At 42.8% G+C, this 21,516-nt stretch overlaps 1 protein-coding gene across 10 annotated transcripts in view; it reads right to left on the minus strand.

Moving 5' to 3' along the window:
* The window catches only part of NMNAT3 (nicotinamide nucleotide adenylyltransferase 3), a 62,546-nt gene that overhangs the window by 32,635 nt on the left and 8,395 nt on the right, over positions 1 to 21,516 (minus strand). For 9 of the 10 annotated variants that reach the window (XM_075004650.1, XM_075004645.1, XM_075004646.1 and 6 more), the window contains one exon: positions 8,937 to 9,088. In XM_075004650.1, coding sequence (XP_074860751.1) covers positions 8,937 to 9,048 — 112 coding nt within the window. In that variant the 5' untranslated portion in view covers positions 9,049 to 9,088. Of the gene's footprint in view, positions 1 to 8,936; positions 9,089 to 10,303; positions 10,384 to 21,516 lie in introns of all 10 variants that reach the window. The other variant, XM_075004647.1, reaches the window with a different exon arrangement.

Below are 21,516 nucleotides of genomic sequence, written 5' to 3' on the forward strand. Positions count from 1 at the left end.
AATATGCAGAATTTGAAGACGTTTTCGGTAAAATGCATCATGTGAATTTTAAAGTTACAATCTGCTGAATTTGTATATTCTTCTTGTGTGCATGTGTCATTCTTGTATGTGAAGTTAGAAATTTGAAATGGGAATCTGTTTATAATTCTAAATGTGCTATTGGGGGCCATTAGTGATACTCTGGAAAAATAATGGTCCAGGTCTCAAGGTAACATGGTTTTGGTTTTTTTTGTAAGCCCAAATAATGGTTGGTCCAACCAAAATATGTGAGCATGCCTCCTGATACTGGAATCCAATCTTCATCTGGTATTTTTCCACGTGGGTGAGGAGTGTTAAGCAAGTGGTTCCCATCACAGGGAAAGCAATCAGTCTTCTGTCTTCAGCTGGCCTTTGAAACTGCTTTCCCACCCAAAGAAGATACAGAAGTGGCTGTGAGACCAAACCAAGACAGAAGTCAACTCTGGCTTGTGAAGAATAACAATATCTGAGATAAGGTCTAGGGTGAGAATTATGATCTGTAACAATCTCTCGGTGTATTAGGAACAGAGAGGGAGCCATGTTAGTCTGTACTCCAACAAAACAAAATAGCAGAAATGTAGCACTTCAAAGATTAACAAAATGATTTATTCGGTGATGAACTTTCATGGGACAGACACTTCAACAGATCAATATCATTTCCAATAGAGACCGACATTTATAAGTACAGAAGACCCAAAAAAATTGCAATAAAAACTGATAAATCAAATAGGACTGAAGGAGGGGAAAAAGGAAAGGGGTATCTTAAGTGTTTTGCCTGAGATAATTATGAGCATCAAAGGAAGGGAAACAGTCCTTGTAATGCATAAGGTAATTGATGTCTCTGTTCATACCATGTGTTAATGTGTTAAATTTGAATATGAATTCAATTCACAAGTACTGCTTTTCCTGGTGCTTGTATTTAACACAGGCCTTTAAAATCAATTTTTTCTTTAAGCCAACATAGTTTAGTAACTACAAAATACAAAAACTCTATGTGTGTGATTTCCACCCCCCTTGAGCATAAGAATCCTACTTCTTCTAGTACCAGTTTCTTCATACCTTTTAGTAAAGACTTTTAAGCAGAAATTTTCAAAGACTTTAGATATTTCTTTCATTTGGTGTTGTAGACTCCCCCTCTGGTCTTTGACACAAAGGATTTCTGTTTTCTTCCATTCTCAGATACAAGTGATTCATTTGCTTTGTCTCCTTACCCGTAGCAGTTTTGTTCTAGCCCATTAACTGTTCTGTTTTTCCCAGAGAGAATCATGTCTAGCTGGCCTCTTCAGACTGCAGTTTCCTTCAATGTTTTTATTAGAATGTTCTCTTTTGTTCTCAATAGTTTCTTTTAGCTTCTCTACCTTTTCCTGATATTATAATTTATAGTTTACTATGTCCTAGCCTGTGGCCCACATGCATCGTCATTTTAAGTATCTTCCTTTCCTAGCTGAGTTCATAATCTGCTAATTAGTGGTTGTTAATTGAGAGTTGTGTCCCTGAAGTTTAACCAATATTTATCTTTACTATTACTTGGGCACACATGCCCCTACAATCTGTTTCATTTCTGCCTATGTTAATGAATGCCTAATTGTAAGCAAAAGAACAATTGTGTATACTCAGATATGGCATAGCTGATGGGAATGAGGGAGAAAAGGTGTTTGTGATTGCTCTTAATTCCAGCCAACTCTTCAGCCAGTCTTTTAATCTTTTCTCCATCCACAATATGTCCTGTCTCATTTATGAAATACTGTAACATTGAGATCTTGTTATAATTTACCATTTTGTACATTTTTTCAGTGTATGGAAGATGTTCTCAAAGAAAGGCCAGAACAGAGAGACCAAGAAGTTTTAATCCTAGGCAAATTTAATTAATCCAGTAAATAATCAGACCACAATACAACCTGGGCATACAGATATATAAGTAGAAGGAAATGTTTAGTCAGGTGCGATCAGATTATTTTTTTATTTTGGGTTTGGTGCGGAACTGCTTGGGTTGGCTGATACAGTCACCCATGTAACTATCTTCCAAACTGAATCCCAGGGAACTAATTCCCTGTGCTTTATCACTTTCTTTGTATATTTTATCTTTTGTTAATACATTACCTTTTTAAAGACAGTGATTGGATTCTTGTGTCCTAGAGAAGTGTCTGTGTATACCTCTACCTAAAACTGAAAGGTCATCTGTCAAATGGCAACTTAATTTCCTTTCTTTTCTTTTCAAGCTCCCCCTTAAGGGAGGGTTAAAAGCTTGGTGTTACCCCACAGGGAGACGTCTCAAGTGTGTCTTTCTGAATTTCAAAGGGGAGTTCTCATTGGGTGGTGGCAGCTACCTCCCAGGATCAGGGAATCTGAATTTGGGAAGCGTTTTAAGCAGAGCCTATACAGGCAAGCTATTTTTAAGGTCTTTTGCAGGCCTCTACCTTCTGCACTCAGTGTCACAGTGAGGGTCAGCCCTGGCACTCCCCAGTAATACAGGGGAGTTTAAATCAGCAGTATGTCTGGACAGATATATAATGGCAGTGCGTACTATACATATAACTATTACCAATACCAAGGGTTCTATGTCCTACATTTAGCTCCTTCTGTGGAAAATTTAGTTCTCTCTACTGAAATAGTTTCATTTCATTAATAAATCTCCTAAATTAATCAAGATTAAGACCATAACAAAGACTTTATATATTTGTTTTATGCTGTTTCGCACCCTTGGAAAGTCCAGAAAATAGAAGTTAGCACTGCTGAAGGCTTAAACATAATTACCAGAGATTACACTTCAAACTAACTTCTAGATTTCACTGAAGCACCTTACCACGCAGTATATAATTCTCCCAATTTACATTTTGTAATCAAAAAATCAAAGTTAAACTCACAGCTGTAACTGCTGTAACAGTAATTAAACCTGAAACTGACTGGACACCTAGGAGCAGATATTTTTCTTTACTGCACTATGACTGCCAGTTTGTATACATTCTAATTCTCAGACTACTCCCGCCCCCCCGCCCCCGCAAAAAAAAAAAAAAAGCAGTATAATGTTGCTCCTATCCATGTGGGACACTGCATTTCCTATTGACTTTGGACCTTCAACATTAAGGGCTTGTCTACACTGGTTGTATTTTTAGGAAAAAAACTCTTTTGTCAAAAAAACACCCGAAGTGTTCATGCAGCCAAGCAGGATAATTCAAGACAGGAGGGTTTTTTTCATCAAAATAACTCCATTTCTGTGACTGCCAACTCCCCCACTTTCAAGGCTGAAAAGGAATGTCTGTGAACAAAGCACAGCTATTACTGACTCCTGTGAAGGCTACTTATGTAATGTTGTGGCTGTAAATGAGAACGCTCCGTTTCATTATGCTGTGGCTGTGTGAATGCAATTTTCCAACACTACATATTTGGACATTAGAACATTGAAATAAGGACCCTGCAGTGTTTACATAGCCTAAGTGAACTGCCATTTTTAACGTGTTAGTGTTAACAAGAAGAATGATGAAGAGCAGTTTGGGATCCATGGCAGGGTGAGCAGAAAACAAGGGGAGGTGGTTGAATGTCCATCCTGAGCGGTTTTTAAGGCCAACCTTGATAAAGCCCTGGCTGGAATGATTTAGTTATGGTTGGTCCTGCTTTGAGCAATGGGTTGGACTAGACAGCCTCCTGAGATCTCTTCCAAGTCAGATTTTCTATGATTCCAAGGAATGCTGAAAAATGCCATGAACTGAAGACAAAAACACATGGAATGTTGGGATAGAAAGCAATTTATTGTAGGACACTGAGCCCAGATCCACGATGTGCTGTGACCTCTTTTGTCTTCCCAAAGTACCTACAGGAAAAAGATGGAGTGCTGAACTGTTAATTGCTCTCACTGTTGATGCGAGTGCCTTAAGTGTGGATGCACAATGCCAAGAGAGTATGAGTGTGAATACACACAATAACAATATCTTTTACTTTTTGATTGTCAACCAAAGTCTGGATGAGAAGAAAACCTCTCTGAAAGTGTAGACATAGACTTAGAGTGTACTTCTCTTTTAAAACAGCCTCTGACACCTTGTCTCTTCTTGTTCAAATTTCTAGGCTTTAATCACTATCAGCTTCTAGAAAGAGTCATTCAAAGACATTGGCCCTGCTAGCTGCAAACCCACTGTTCAGTTGGGAGTAGAGCCACGCAGGAATCATAACCCTTCATGGCTCTGTCACAGCTTCCAGACACAGACTATCCATTAGGCGTCAAGTATGAACACTCAAGTCACTCAAAAGGTTTCACTCAGACTGAAGGCTGAAATATAACAAGACATTAGCTAACCCAAAATAGAACTCATAAGATTCCCGAATCTGTCATAGTTACTGTCTTTCATGCTACACTAAGTAATAAGAAAGTGACAGAAAGTAGATGAGGGAGTAATGACGACAGAAGAGGTGGAGAGTTGGAAGTTTCCAAACTCTGAGTTTAGACATGGGTTTGGGGACAGAGCTAGGAATGCAGACAACTAGAGGAAAGAAGAAGGCTTCATGTAATGATGTGAAATGCAGACCAGTGAGGGGCCACGTCAATACTTGCACTCTAACCCTAGGTGTCGCGCAATATTTTGCTGCTGTGGCTCCCAACAAGAAATGGTTAGGAGGTAAAGAAAATGAAACACAAATAGGAGCCTCAAACAAGATTCAAGGCTTTATTCAAGGTGGTCTCTCTCCCTCTTCTGTCCCCAGTCTTTCAGCAAGATGGTGACAGACCCTCTCCTTAGTCAGGATTGCACCCGGAGGTCCAAAGGTGGGAGAGATGACTTGGTGTTCTATATCCCTTTAAAGTGGATTTTTCTGAAGGTTACTCTTGAGAGTAATGTTTATTCAGACACTCCCTTCCTTCCCTTCCTTGTGTTTGCTAAAATGCAAGAATTATTCTGTTTACTGTCCTCTACTCCCCCAGCTATCCTAAGGAAACCATTTACCACTTATACATAAGTTGAAGTAAACACCATTTCCTTGATTATAGAGAAACTTGTTGAACAACTTTTGCCTATGGCAGGGCTGTTTGGTTTTAAACAAGTGCTAATATCACTATACAGGAGGAATTCATAACTTTACATATCGCCATATTGACCATAGACTTATCAGTTTTCACAAAGCGTTTTTTGATACAAGTCCAGTGCTTTTTTGTGCCGGGTACTTGCCAGTACTGAGTACTGGCACCCTGGCAGCTCCAGCCATGGGATTGGCTGGAGGAGAGGGAGGGTGAGCCAGCTGAGTACTAGCACTTCTTCCTCTCTCCTTTTATTTTTTTTTAAACACAAAAAAGTTACTGACAAAGATTATTACATTAGTGTTGTGACAGGGAGAGCTCTCTATTGCCTCTGCTCAAGCCCACAAACAGATGACAGACCTCTTTGTTAGTAAAACACCCCACAGACTTTATTAACAATATTAGTTACTATCACCCTTATACACAATGTAGCCTTATCCCTACAGTCCTAGGGAGCCTTTAGCTCCTAAGGAAAGCAGGAGAGAGATCTCTCCCTGCTTCCCCCAGCATCTTTTTTTGCTAACTCTTTTCTCATGTGGCAGACACAGGGAACCAAGGCTACATCTACACAGCAGCCTTATTTCAAAATAATCCATTCCAGAGTAGTTACACACACAAATGAATTTTGAAATAGCCTGCAGCTATTTTGAAATAGCATATCCACACACATAGGTTGTGGCCACACTAGCCCTTCCTTTCAGAGGGGGCATGGTAATGAGGCACTTTGGCAGATGCTAATAAGGTGCTGCCATGAACATGCAGCGCCTCGTTAGCATGATGGCGGTCGTGCACGCTTTGAAAGTGCTGCTTTTGAAATGCACACCACCCGTGTAGACTGGGCCTTTTGAAACGATCCCCTGATTTTGAAAGCCCCTTCTTCCCATTTGGTTTTGGGAAGAAGAGGCTGTCGAAATCAAGGGGTTGTTTTGAAAGGCCCCTGGCTATAGGGTTGGTGTGTGTTTTGAAAGCAGTACTTTCAAAGCACGAGTGGCTGCCATTATGCTAATGAAGCACTGCATATTCATGTTAGCGCCTCATTACCACAGCCCCTCCAAAAAGAGGGGCTAGTCTGGCCACAGCCCTAGTGCCTATTTCAAAATAGCATCACTGGATGCCATTATGGCTTATTTCAAAACAGCGCTACTCTATGTCTTAACAGTGCCTATTTTCAAATAGTCATTATTCCTCCTGCAACGAGGTTTACAAAATTCAAAATAACGCACCTGGTATTTTGAATTTATTTGGAAATAGTGTGTGCATAGTGTAGATGCTCACGAAGTTATTTCGCAATAACCATTTTTTCGTAATCACTTTGCTGTGCAGATGTAGCCCGACAGCCCCTGGCTAAGATCCAGTCCCCAGCTTCATCTCGCCTGTGAAGTTTTAGGCTCCCCCCAGCAGCAGGAAGCCGGTGCATAGTTTCTGCACGGCTGCATGACTTTTTGTCCCTGAAATCAGCAGGGCCCCACCCAACCTGTCTAATGTAATCTAACCCAAAAGAAATTTCAGTTATGTTCATATAAAAAAAAACAAACAAACTTCTGGCACGTGTAAGAAAATAAGTCTGTAGAATGAAAAAACTTTGTTAATCGGTATAGAAATGTGAAGACACATACACAAAAACAGTAACATATTTCAATATTTTTAATGAGATGGATAAGCTTGAGACCCAGCAGTTGATTGTGCTGTGCCCCCCTAACAAATCTTCATGCCCCTCCCAAGGGGGTCCGCCCCCCACTTCACACCCCCCTGATCTAGAGGAACTCAGGGAACTCAATAGAATGCCATTGCTAAAGCGGAAAAGTATGCAAAGTGGACACCACATGTAAAACTGAAGAGATATGGGGAAATTATGAAAGGTGATGTCAATGTTACATGCACAAGGATAAATCATGCCATTCATAACAGTGAAGAGGAAACTGAACCATACTGTTGCAAAAGTGCTGCATGGTTCCTGCCTGACCAATCAATGAGCAGACACAGCCGATCAGTGTCAATGACCAAAAATGCTTTCTTCTACCTTCAGCTTCTGAAGAAGGACCATGCCACAGATTTCTTACACTTGTTAAACAGGAATTGTAACAATGTTGTCTGTGGAAGCCATGCAAAGTACAATAGACTACCATTCCCTTTTTAACATAGCAGGGCTCTTTGACACCTTACCACCGAGCTCTGACCATGCCACAGGTTTCCAGTCTGCTTCTAGGGCAAGGTCCTGATCTTCCAAGACATGAACTGAACAGGACTCAGTTACATCAGCAAGCACATATCTAACCATATCCTGCCCAGATATCTGCACCCCTTTGGAGCAATGAAGCAGACAAAATAAAGGAAAAAGCATTTAAGCTTCCTGTGTAGAGGAGCTTCTGGAGGAGATTGACTCAGAGTGTGACCAACTTTTAGGGCTTTCTGACACACCCTTCTCTTTGAAAGAGTTCTCCATCACAGTCAGAAGGATTTTTTTTTTTTTAATTTTAAAATATAGTTACTTTCTCTCAAGGAAAACTTCCTATATCCAGGGAAAAGATTCCACAAAGCTATTGGTATGCAGATCAAATTTAGTTAGGAAGCAGATAGAAAGCATAGCCAGGGTACTATGGAAAACCACAACAAAGATAAATATTCTCTGCTTACTGTTTCCGCTCAAAGCATGCTATTAGCATGCAATTGGCTCTCTAACCAATAATGCAGATCAGCAGCATTTCTGGACTGCTATGTTCGAGCAGCCAGTTCTTGCTATTCTCCAACTATTTTTAAGTTCGTACCCATTCCCACTCTCCCCATACTCATTTCAAATCAATTTCTTAGCCCTGCTCCCTGACAATTTCTGGGAAATAGCACTCAGGAATCAAAAGCCAATCAATTTTGGGATTCTCCCTCCTGCAAGCATTACACTGCTTCAGATTCTTGCTTTCTTTCAGACTCCCAATTCTCTAGGTCACTAGCCACTCTACTTTGCAGCTGAGACTTCCTAGCTCACTGAAATCTAAATCTTCTGACCTCTTGTCCTTCGTGTAGATTATTTTGCAGGGAGAGGAAAGTTCTACACCTTAATGAATATCTCACCTTTTTCCCCCTTTCCTATTTTCCCTGGTAGTCAAAACTGCAAACTGCATCATTTCTTCATATTAAATTACATCATAAACGCCCCAAATTCAACATAAATGTTTCTTTTCCATTTAAAACAAGGATATCCTTTCACCCAGGTCAGCCTGCATCAAATTTCCACTGAAAATGATTTTTGTCAAGATTTTAAAGATTTAACTGCAGTTGCGTGAACACTGTGTTATAAAATCCCCATGGTGAGTGCCTAGACTTAGAAGGAGGAGGTAACACCACTACAGCCACATCTACATTACAGCAATAGTTTGAAAGACGATCTTGGGAAGAGGTCTTCAGAAAGAGAGCGTCCACACAGCCCCACTCTTTCAAATGAATGGGCAAGGGATTGAAAAATCTGGCACCATGAGGACTGCTCTTTTGAAAAAAATGGCCCAAAGAGCATCCACACATGCCTTTTTTTTTGTTTTTTTTAAATAAGAAGCTTTCAAAAGGAGGTGCTCTTCCTGATCTGGGAGTGGAAGAGGGCTTCCGGAAGAAGAGCCGCATTCTCTTGATTACAGATCAAAAGAGTGCAGTGTGTGTGGAAGCGCCGTGTTTTCTTTAGAAAAAGAGCCTCACTTTCCAAAAGAAGTTGTTAGTGTCGATGCCGCCTAGGATTTCTTTACTCAACATTCCATCCAGTGTTTTATGAAAAACTCACACTTCATTAGCAAAAAATAAAATCCAGAAAATGAGGAAGTGTTACTATGACAGCAAATTAGTCCTCAGAGACAAGACTGGCAAATCCAACCTCCCTTTCATTCCAAATACTCTATGTTCCCCAAGAGGGCTACATAAACTCCATCCTACTGACCTGTTTGATGAAGGTGATCTCGAGCCAGCTCAAACAAACGCATATGCATGTTAGTGATGGGGTTAAAGGAACCACAGGCAAGGAGAACAAGAGGTATCCGGTTCTTCATCATGACATATACTGCACACCAAGATCTTCATGCGTATTCCACCCTAAAGGAAAAGTAACTATTAAAAAAACCTTTGCCTTAGTGAGGTGTTACATCGCAGTTTCTCACAATAATGAATAATGACTTATTTTTAGAATTGTTCATCACTGGAGCATCAGTAAAATATCAAGGGATCAGCAAAGAGCACCATCAGAATATATGTCAAGTGAATACTAAATAAAAAAATGTGTATCTGTACAGAAAAGACATCTGTGGGCACTTCCTCCATAATGTTCTAGAAAACAGAAAAGGTAAAAAAAGTGATGCTACCAGAAATTAAAATGGCCTTCTGAACAAGGTTACTGCTCTTTAGAGCTATCTCTGAAATCTTCACAGTCTTAATATTTTTCACAAAACATATAGTTTAGTGTCATTAAGACAAAACACCACACATCTAAAGAAATCTGGGTCTGTATCCACATTTCCAGAAGTAGCACAAGTAAAAAGTAGCACAAGTCTATTTATGCTACAGTAATCACAATGGTGGGAAAATCTAACTACAACAAGGTGGCTCCCTGACAAAGTCGATTTCTGTACTGGTGCACTGACAGGACATAAATAGATTTAAACTGTCTGGAAAAAGAATCACAGACTGGTAGGACTGGAACGGAGCTCAAGAGGTCGAGTCTAGTCCCCTGCACTCTTGGCTGGAGCAAGTATTATCACCCTGGTAAGTGTTTGTCTAACTTGCTCTTAAAAATCTTCAATGATGGAGATTCTACAACCTCTCAAGCCAATTTATTACAGTGGTTAAATACCCTGAAAGTTTGCAGGTTTTTCCTGATGTGCAACCTAACCACCCTAGCTGCAATTTAATTTAATTTAATTTAATTTAAGCCAACTGAGGAGAGGAGAGGAAGCAGAGATTAAGAACACTTTTTCATCCTCCTCCTTGTAACAACCATTTGGATACCTGAAAACTGTTATCATGTCTCCTGTCAACCATCTCTTTCCAGATTAAATAAGCCTAATTTTTCAATCTTTCCTTGTGTAAGGAGTGTGCCTGCAGGAGCCCGATACTGCTGAAGGATTTGGGGAATGCGTCCTTTAGAGACCATTTGCATGAAAATGCAAAGATGCGCATATGTAATGTCTTGTAAATAAAACCTGATGGGTAGCAGGTAAAGCAATGAAGTTTCATCTCGTCTATAGTAAACAATATATTGTTGTAAAGTCACAATTTATGATATCACCCAGTGTAAGAATTGTGGAGTCTCACCAATTCTTGAAGTTGTTCTGTAGGTACAGGGCAGTCATCATCACTGTGTAACATATGGCTCGCACAGGGCTCCCCTGCATCTGAGAATAGTGGTTGAACCAGCTGGTTGGGAGCTTTTTTGGCCATACAGCTGTAAGACTGGTTTGACAAATTTTCCTCCCCGCTGTTTAAAGATAGATCTAAACCTGGGGTCTCTAATTATTTTGAGAGAATCTATCTTGGTAGACATTGTGGCTAGGCCCAGATCTAAAGCCACTATGAGCTGAAGCTACAGAGAGCTGCAATCAGAGACTTTTGCCTATAGCAAAACCCACAATACAGAAGACAGGTAGCTGGCAGGAGCAACCAGTGGGTGGCCAGTGTGGCTGCTGGCAGGAGCAAGCAGGACACTGGACCAGCACAAAGGTGGCACTGCCTTAGACGCAATAAGGGAATGAATCAGGGTGATGTGTTAAGGCCTCCATGGACTGGACAGAGTGGGACACTTGAAGTGGGGTAAGGAGAAAGTCTGGGTATGTGAATGAGACCTTTACAGTACTGGATAGGTGAGCCTGAGAGGCAAAGGACACTGCTCAATCCATTTGAGCTGGGACAGTTACTGGAGGGTTAGTTATGAATTATGAGTGCAGTATTTTCCCAAGCTAATGCCATGTGACATCTCTGTCTCTTTCATTTAAAGTTTTTTTTTCCCCTATACTTAGACTCTGTGCTTGCGAGTGGGGAAGCACTGCCTCTCTGAAACACGCAAGGGTGTGTGAATTACCCAGGCTACTGGGTGGAGGCTTGAGCCAGTTCTATGTGAGATGGATGGAAAAAAACCCTCCTAGATATTGAACCAGGCCTGGACTGCTGCCAACCACTTCTGGAGGAAGGGTTACACTTGCAAGTCTTGTTTTCTATACTTTTACGCTATGCCTACACTAGAAGCATCTGTATACAGGAGTTATTGTTGGAAGAGATGTTCTGACAAAACTTCTGTCGAAAGATCGCATCTACACATGAAAGCAGATTGATCTTTTGATCCACTCTGATAAAAGGGACCCTACCCCAGCGTCTACACAGCTTTTTTGTCAACTGTTTCTGTCAACAAAATGCAGTGTGCGTGTAGAGGCTCTGAGAGTTATGTCTACAAAACTCTAGTGTAGATGTAGCCTTAAACATTTTTTGTTGCTCTTCTCCAGATCTTCTCCAAATTGCACATCTCTTTCCTATAATAAGGCTTTCTAGAACTGGACACAATACTCCATCTGAGGCCTAACCAGCATGGAACGGACTAGAAAAATTACTTCTCATATCTTGCCTGCAACCCTCCTACTGATACACTCCAGAATGAGGGTGTTTGGCATTTTGTTTTCTTTTCTTTTGTTTTGCAAAGTGTTACACTGTTGACACATTTAATTTGTGATTGACTACGATTCACAAGTCCCTTTCCGTAATAGTTCTTCTTAAGCAGCCATTTCGCATTTTATGTATGTGTGACTGATTGCATTTGCCGTCTTTGAGTTTCATCTTATTTACTTGGAAGCACTTCTCCAGTTTGTCCAGATCATTTTGAATTTTAATCCCTTCCTCTAAAGCAACTGTAACCTTCCCATCTAGGTATCATCTGCAAACTTTATAAGTGCATTTTCTAGGCCATTATCTAAATCACTGATGAAGATCTTGAACGGAGTTGGACCCACAACTGATACCTGTGGGAACACACTGAATATGCTCTTCCAGAATGACAGCGAACCCCTGGTCACTGTTCCGGGAACAGATTTCCAAACAGTTATTCACCCAGCTTAGCTCCATCTAGGTTGTATTTCCCCAGCTGGTTTGTGAAGCTGCCATGCAAGGCAGTAACTAAACCCTTACTAAAGTCATCTACTGCATCTAGTGGTTCCCTGTTGTCAGCAAGGCTTGATACCCTGTCAAAGAAAGTAATTAGTTTGATCCAACATGTTTGTCAATGAGGGTTGCATGTATCAGGGACATGGCTGCAAACACAGCTAGATGCATCCTCACAGCAAGTCAAAACTGTGTTTAGATTTTCCATCACAATTATTGTGGTAGTGTAGTTGTCCTTAAATGACCCACAGTGAGGAAGCCTCTCTTCTTCTTTACTGTCTGTTGGTACTCAGAACAGTTTAAAGGTACTGCTATGACAATACATACATAAGCGCTACATGTATGCTGCCAATATTGAAGAAAGCCAAACTACTGAAGTCACTGTCTATGGACCTGGAACTAGAGTTGACTGAAGTGCTAACCCACTTTCAGACAGTAGTAGCCTCTTCTGCAGTGCAGAGTGGGAGTACTTTTTCATTTGTGTTTATTCAACTACTTCAGCCATCCAATTCAGACAAGATCATTCAAAATTGAAAAGGCAGAAAGGCTTGCTTTCCCTCTTCCAATCTATGAATAAAAATGATGTGAGAGGACGAGATTTACTATTTCTAAAGTCTTCCACAACATGGGGACCAAAAACAATTCAAGTTGCTAACTGCAGGTTATACAGTATTTCTTTTGTATGATTAATCAGTTTTAAATACAAAACGTGTTGAGAAGCTATTTTTCTTGGGCATCCAGACCATTTAACGTGGCATTATTTACCTAAACAAAAATTCTGGTTTAGTGTATTTCAACTGGATTTTAATTTCCATCCAAAAAGCACTTGGTAGAAGTAAAAGTTTTAAAAAAATTCAGCTAGTAAACAAAATACGTATCTTTCACTATTTTTATCATAATAAAAATAATCTGAGTAAATGAACCAAGATATACCTATATTTGCTTAAATAATAGTGTTACTATATAGCAAAAACAAGTTCCATATTTAGCAGAAAGACTAAATTTAATTGCAAATCAACATGTGCCAATTGTTTCTGACCATTAAAAAAAATCAGCCTCTCTTTAGGGGGCAAAAAAAAAAAAAAAGTACAAATGCAAAACAATTAAAACTGTATTATTTAAATCACAATTAAAATCAGTAATCTAAATCAATCTACCCTGTTGCCAACATGCCTAAACATGGCCCCAGTTTCTTGATGACTCAGCTATACTCCACCCAGAAACCACCTGCAATTCACCCAGAAATGAGCTATTTCAAGACAGGCCCAAGAAGGTCAATAACAGAACAACACTTGTCATTACCTATTGCCCCCAGCTGAAACCCCTGCAATGCATCATCAAAAACCTACATCCTATTCTGAGACATGATGCTATACTCTGGAAGGCCCTAGGTAACAGGCCTGGTCTCTCCTATAGACAACCTCCTAACCTAATGAAAATTCTCACTAGCAACCACAGGCCCTACCACAGTAATACAGAACCTGGAACTTTTCCTTGCAGCCAACCCCATTACCAGCTTTGTCCACATATGTATTCTGGAGATACCCCCACTGGACCTAACCACATTAATTACAAGATCAGGGCCTCTTTAAAGTGCTACATGACTGCTGGTTTGTTTTGTTAGAACACAGACTAACATGGCTACCTCTCCATCCCTATGCTGGTGATAAATCAAAGTTGTACCCCCTATAATATTTCAGTTAAAACCAGGCCAAGTCATTATTACTGGACATCTCATGGCCCCAATAACTCAATTTATATTTTTCCTCCTCTGCTCCCAAACCCCTACAGAGATGTGCAGATGGCAAGATGAGGTCAGCTCTACAAACAAACACACAGAGCCCTCAATTGCAGCGGTTGTGTCCTCCAATCCTTCTGGGGCCCTCTATTACTAAGAGCAGCAGCAGCTATGCTCCTTTCTGCCAACAGAGGCAGTGACACCAGGGCTGTTTCTTTACAGACTTAGGGAGATATTACTGCTTTGGTTATCCTTCAGAGTTTCATTCTGCCCTCACAAAGGTTACAAGTGGAATTTATTTTTAATGAAAGCTTACTTATAATTCTACAGAAGTGGATGGTTCCTTCCCACCTGGGAAAAATTTCTACGTGCCCTGGAAAACTCAGTCCCTGGTTTCATATATTTATACTTCAGACTCTAAAGATGGACTCTAAAAATAGATTTTTATTCGTACTAACCAGACAGCACTGCTAGTATAAACCATGTACGTTATTTTCATTTTGACTTAAATGCTCCACACAAAAGAACATCCGTGCAGAGTTCAAAGCGCCACTGATGTAAATTTAAATGCACACCAATGAGGAGTTACAAACCACCTCCTCCTGCCACCCAACCCAATACATCCTAACCAACACTCAGCAAGCCCCATATGAATTAAACCTCCCAGTCCACCTTGCTCCCGGACAAAAAAGAACTCAGCTCAAGGACTTCAGCCCTTTTTGACAGTCTGCTCAAATAGACGGGCCTTGCATCATGTCTGTAAGGCTAGAGTAGGCTCATGTTATTTCACACGGGCTGGAAGAGAGATATACAGTAAACCCTCAAAACGCGCAAGTTCGAAGTGCGCTTAACTTACATTAACATGAGTTAAATGCAACTCAAAATCCTACTCCCCCCAACCCTGGCTCAACCCCCCAGCTCCATTCAGTCCTGGTTCAGCCCCCCTCGCAGTCCCGCTCACCACCTAGCTCCAGCTCAACCCTCCCAGCCCTGGTTCAAACCCCCTGCAGCCTGACTCTCCACCTGTGCACAGCTCCAGCTCACCACCCCCACGTGTGGCTCTACCTCAACCTCCACCTTCAATTGCCCCACTCGCATGTGGCTCCACATCCACCCTCCCATCACGTGCAGCTCCAGTCCAACCCCCCGTCCCCCCCCGGCACACGGCCCTGGTTCAAACTCCCTACGGCCTGGCTCACCACCCCCACATGAGTCTCCAGCTCAGCCCGCACACCCCAATTCAACATCCCCAGTTCCAGCTCACCCCCAACACGTGGCTCCACCTCAACTCTGCCCCTCCGCGCCCCCTGCCTCCCTCCCATGGCCCCAAACCACCGTCAGGTTTAACCGTCCCCACCTGCCCCCCACCAACCCTAGGACTTACTTTCAAAAGGCGCTCCAGGTGCTCCTGCTGCTTCCCTGGCTGCAGAACGTGCGTTCTGCCAGGAAGAAAAGCTGTCCCACAACTTACACAAAATGTCAGTTATGCGAAGGTACGTGGGACTGAAACTCTCACGTAAACTAAGGCAACTGCTGTACTCTAAAGGGGAGGTGCTCTCATGCTGTCAGCACCTTCTTCTTTTATACCAGTGTTTGGGGGAGTCCAGCATACTAGTCCCTGTTGATCGAACTGCAGCCAACATCATCATCTTCCCATCATTTCTAATCTGTCAAATTTTGCTGGACATGAAGATTCAAATCCTCTGAGCAGCTTAAGATAGGTGCCATTAAAAAGAAAACAACATCTTCTCCAAATGAAAGAGACATCCCCTTCCACTGATCACTAGAAGTTCAGCAAAATTCAATCCGAGGCTACTTATATCTTTCCTGTAATGTTAAATCATTACTATTTAATCCCAATATTTTGTAGCACGACATGACTAGAAGGTGAAAGTTTATGCAACTCGAAAGAGGAGACCTGTAACTTACTAATGTGACACAGCAATTGTGTCTACCTTGGATTACACACCTAAAGGAAACATGCACCAGGAGAGAAAAAGCACTCAAAACAAACCTAAGACTCAAGCCTGGTCTGCACTACAAAGGCAAGCGGATGGAAATCACCTTGTATAAAACTATTTGTGCACGTCTACATTCAACTTTTTGTTTAGTGGCATAAGGACCCCATTACAATGATGGAATAAAAACACCTCCTCCAAGAGCCATGGTCAACACAGTGCAAGTGAGGATACTACAGTCGACCACTGATTTATGCAAGGGCTGCGTTCCTGCACAACCCACCTCAAAATTCACCTAACTCAGCGAAGCCAGGAAACTTACCAGTGCTGGTCAGTTTCCCATCTCCTGTGAGTAGGGCTGCAAAGGCCCTGGGTCTGGTCAGGTTCCCCACTCTTCTTTTCTCTTGGCTGCCATCCCTGCCAGGAGTGAGGAGGCTGCCACCCCGGACATGTTTCCCTGGTCCTGTCAGAGGTAGACGCTGCTCCTACCAGGCTCTCAGCTGCTGCCCCTGACAGGAGCAAGGAAACTGATGAGGGCATCCTGGCTCCCTTCTGCTTGCAGATCTAGGAAACCGATGGGGGCAGCAACACTGGTCAGTTTCCCTGCTCCTGTCAGTGGCAGCAGCCAAGAACCAGGCACCAGTTCCCTGCCACTCAGTCGCAGTAACCCAAGAGACGTGTAACTCAAGTGCACGTATCTCGGGGGTCTACTGTATATAGTTTGGGTGACCCTCCAGCAGCTGTCTCACAATTCCCCATTTCTTGCAACTATGACCACTCTGGCCACAGTTTTAAACTTTGCTGCCTGGGGATCACACAGAAGAGATGCAGTTCCTCTCCCCTGCATGTTTTTGATATGCCTTTTCCCGATTCCTCACCTTAATGAATACACCTAGTAACTTGCCTTTGCTGCGTATGACTGTCCAACTGCAATAAACTCCTGCCTGGATTAAACAGAAATTACTGGGCCTCTTGGGCCAATCGGGAAATGGGATCATGGAAGCACAGCTATAGACCTACCATAAAGAAGTAAAACTTCTACAACCAGATTACACGTAGGCAAAAGGGTGAGTACACTAGGGACTAGTAGCAGTGCCACATGACAACAAAGGAACTTCACCAGGCATACCACAAGGCTAAAGAGGACAACAACAAGTCTCACACATGCTGTGAAGTAGACCTGCCACTTCAACAAAGGTATTGCATGCCATATGACAAACAGAAGTGAAGCTGACATATGTTTTTTATTCCCCTATTGGATTAGGAGGGAGAGGCAGGGATGGGAGAGGGACTTGGGAAAGAATCATAGAAGATTAGGGTTGGAAGTGACCTCAGGAGGTCAACTAGTCCAACCCCTGCTCAAAGCAGGACTAACCCCAAATAAATCATTCCAGTTAAGGCTTTGTCAAGCCTTGTTTTAAAAATCTAAGCATGGAGCTTTCACCACCTCTCTAGGCAACCCATTCCGATGCCTCAACATCCTCCTAGTATATAGTTTCTTTTTTTAACCTAATAATCAATCTAGATCTTCCCTTACTGCAACTTGAGACCACAGTGGTTGCATATGACTAAACAGGAAGCAGAGAATAGCCTGGCTCCATCCTCTTTCGCTCTCCACCTTCAGGTAGTTGAAGGCTGCTATCAAATTCCTGCCTCATTCTTCTCTTCTGCAGACTAAATAAAGCCTCTGTTAATAAGTCATGTGCCCCAGCCCTCTAACCATTTTTTGTTGCCCTCCATTAGACTCTTCAATTTGTCCACTTCCTTTCTGTAGCACAGGACACAATACTGGATGCAATTCTCTACATGTGGCCTGACCAGCACTGAATAGAGGGAAATAATCACTTCCTTTGATTTGCTGGCAATTCTCCTGCTAAGGCAGCCCAACATGCCTTTCATCTTCTTGACAACAAGGGCACACAACTCATATGCAGCTTCTCATCTACTGTAATCCCCAGGTCTTTTTCTGCAGAACTACTGCTTAGCCAGCACGTCCCCAGCACGTAGCAGTGCTTGGGATTCTTCCATACCAAGAATAGGACTCTGCACTTACCATTGTTGAACCTCATCAGATTTCTTTTGGCCCAATCCTCCAATTTATCTAGGTCTCCCTGGACTCTATCCCTACCCTCCAGCTTCCCTCTCTTACCCCCCAGCTTACCGTCATCTGCAAACTTGCTGAGGACATAAAGTAACCCATCATCCAAATTGTTAATGAAGATGTTGAACAAAACTAGACCCAGGATCAACCCTGGGAGTACTCTGCTTGAAACTAGCTGTCAACTACACATTGAGCTACCAATCAATAAAGTTACTGAGTCCAACGATCTAGACAGCTTTCTATCCACCTAATAGTACATTCATCCAAGCCATACTTCTTTAACTTGCCAAAAAGAATACTACAGCTGCCTCTATGCTACAGCTATGGCTACACTTGCCTCTTTTTCGAAGGGGGCAGGGTAATCAGGCTGCTGGGAGATTACTAACGAAGTGCTGTGATGCATATGCAGCAACTCATTAGGCTAATTATGCCCCATGGCAACTTCAAAGTGTCAAACTTGGAAGTGCCAGCATGCCATGTAGCCACGAACACTTCGAAGTGTCCAGGTTACTTCGAAGTGCCTTTACTCCCCAAAATTATCTGGAGGCTAAGAAATTGACTTTTAAGACATGGTGCTTCCACACTTCTCTTTAATCGAACTTTTCAATTCGAGCTTGATGCTATACCTGTCAGGCAACTGTGATTTTGTAATCTCGAGATCAGTGCACCCACAATCAAGCTAATGGTCTTTACATTGAAGACAGTCACATGGGAAAAATCGCGCTAACAGAATTAAATTCGAATTTATCTCGTAGCATAGATGCAGCCTGTGGGAAACCATACCAAAAACTTTGTTAAAGTAAAGGTATCTCACATCCACCGCTTTCCCCATATCTACCAAGCCACCTATCTCATCATAGAAGGAAATAAGGTTGGTCAGGAATGACTTGCTCTTGGTGAATCCAAGTTGACTGTTCCTTGAGGACCTGCTCCATTATTTTTCTAGGGACTGAGCTGAAACTGGCTGATCTGTAGTTCTCCAAAACCTGGCACTTCCCCTTTCTAAAAATGGGAACTATATTTGCCTTTTTCTAATTGTCCTCCCCCAGTTACCAACAGTTTTCAAAGATAATGGTCAGTGGCTCCGCAATCACATCAGTCAGCTCTCTCAGCACACTCAGATATATTAAATCCAGCCCCTGGATTTGGACACCTCCAGCTTCTCTAAACAGTCCTCAGCTTGTTTTTTCACTACTGGTGGCTGCTCTCCTTCTCCCCATACTTTGCTGCCCAGTGCAGCAGTCTGGGAGCTAACTATGCCTGTAAAAACTGAGGCAAAAAAGTAGAGCAGAACCCTGAGATATGCACATTCAAGTTACACAAATGTCAGGTAAACATGACTGAGTGGCAGGGAGCTTGCACTTGGCTCCAGGCTGCCTGCCACTCAGGGGAGCTGGGAAACTTACACTGCAGCACCCCGGTCAGTTTCCCAGCTCCTGTGAGTGGTGGGCTGCCAGTAGCCAGGCTCCAGCTCCTGGCCACTGACAGGAGTGGGGAAACTGACCAGTGCAGCAAAACTGGTCAGTTTCCCCCCTCCTGTGAGCAGTGGACAGCCCAGGGCCAGGTTGCTGCACTGGTCAGTTTCCTGGCTCCCCTTGTTATGCAAAATTTGACTTACCATGGGGTTATGCAAGAACATAACCTCTGTGTAAATAGCGAGTCTATTGTATTGAATACTTCATCTTTTTTCACATCATCTGTCACTATGTTGCCTTCCCTATTCAGTAAGGGTCCCACACTTCCCCTGACTACCTTCCTGTTGATATCATACCTGTAGAAACTCTCCTTGTTATCCTTTCCTAGGGAAATAAGAGCATTTGGGAGGATGTGTTCGGTGAGGTTTTCAAGCCACTGCTAGCCTGTACCAAAGGGCTTGGAAGGCCAATGCGTCTGACACCACAGAAGAAGACTCAGAAGTCCCAGCAGGAAAAGAAGAGGGAAATGCATCAGATATGGGTCTTTAAGGAAGCAAATATAAATGCTGCAGATCATGGCTGATCTACAGTTCAAAATATCCAGACTTCCCACCCCTTGCAATCATTACAGAACACCAGAGTTGCTGTTCTCTACCCTCCCCTAACTTACAATGTGGTATCACAATGCACATTGTTACCCATCCACTCCATGCCAGCTTTACACACCTTCTGTGTGAGAAGCACGGTTGGCTTATGTGTATCCCCAAGGGACTGTATTTGTGTACTCAAATGTACCAATGTTCATTTCTGTTCTATATGTTTTCACCTGTTACGCTGAATGATTACATAAGGTTGCCTGGGTGGGAGGGAGGTTTACACATTGGTTCTGTCCTCATTGAATAAAGTTCTATTTTTGAAGAACTAAACTACCATTATTACTTCAAAACTAATAGTGTAACAGTGGTAGTCAAAGAAAACAGTACTTGTAAAGGTATAGCAAGCACCACACACTGCACAGATTAATGAAAACACCTACACACACAGGCACATACCTACAAGCATTACACAGTTCTTAGCAGCGCCCAACAAGGGGGACTAGGGGAAGGACAGAAAGGATCACATGACCTTTCACAAATGCTGTGGGGCAGGCCAGGGGCCAACAGCTGGCAGGGAAGAGGTGGGGCCAGAGCCATGCTGCTGGGCTGCTGCACTCTCCCAGGCAGCCTCTGGCCAGGCTGCCCAGCGCAGTGCAGCACAGTGAAACAGAACTCGCTCCGCCTGGGAGGGAGCGGCAGCACTCTCCCAAGTCACAGGCAGCCTCTGGCCATGCTGCATGGGAAGTCGCTGCTTGGTGCAGACACACTGACACCCTCCCCAGGTAGGATGGGGAAGGAACATGATGGGAGAAAATATGAAGGCCCTGTGCTGGTGGGGGCAGGGAAATGTCAAAGGTGTTTCGTCATGTGGCCTCTTTTGGCTGATGCTCCTTTTGTTTCTGCCCCTTGCCCCACACACACTAGTTGCCTGCTCTATAACGATAAAATATTCCAGCACAGAACACTATCGTTGGCTGAGCATTATAGCGCCCTTTCCAACCTTCTTCAGGCCCAGAACTCCAAGCTGGGCTCATGTAATAGTCTTTGTGCCTGGCTGTTCAAAATCAGCATCCAACTGTTCTACCTCCACGCTGGTGGCAGCTTTCCCTCTGCAACAAGACACAAGACACAGCACAATGGGGTTCATATACCCCATTCAGACCACAGGCAAAAAGTGAAGGAAAATCTCTCAAACTTACAAGCAAGCAGCCTGACCAAACACGCCTGCAGCTGCCACAACTGACAAGCTTGGAAGCAGGCACTCACAACCACAACCAATACAAGTCTGTTGGAAAAGGAGGGAGCTCAAGGAAGGTAGGGAGGCAGAAAGCCCTAGGACAGCGAATGAATAACTCTTCTGCACCAAGCTGCCTCCAGAAACACAGCCCAAACCACCTGAAAAAGGCCATGGGCTCTAATTAGAGGCTGAGGCCAGGAATCATCCTGACCAGGTGCTAACCACAGAAAACCATTTGGGAATGGGGCAGCAGAGACCCTTTGAAAGATCACACAAGGACGAGTTACAGGCTGCTAGTCTCACAGAGACCCAATCTACCAAAACCACAGTCAACAATC

This window comes from Carettochelys insculpta, chromosome 10 (genome assembly GCF_033958435.1).
Source record: "Carettochelys insculpta isolate YL-2023 chromosome 10, ASM3395843v1, whole genome shotgun sequence".
NCBI lineage: Eukaryota > Metazoa > Chordata > Testudines > Carettochelyidae > Carettochelys > Carettochelys insculpta.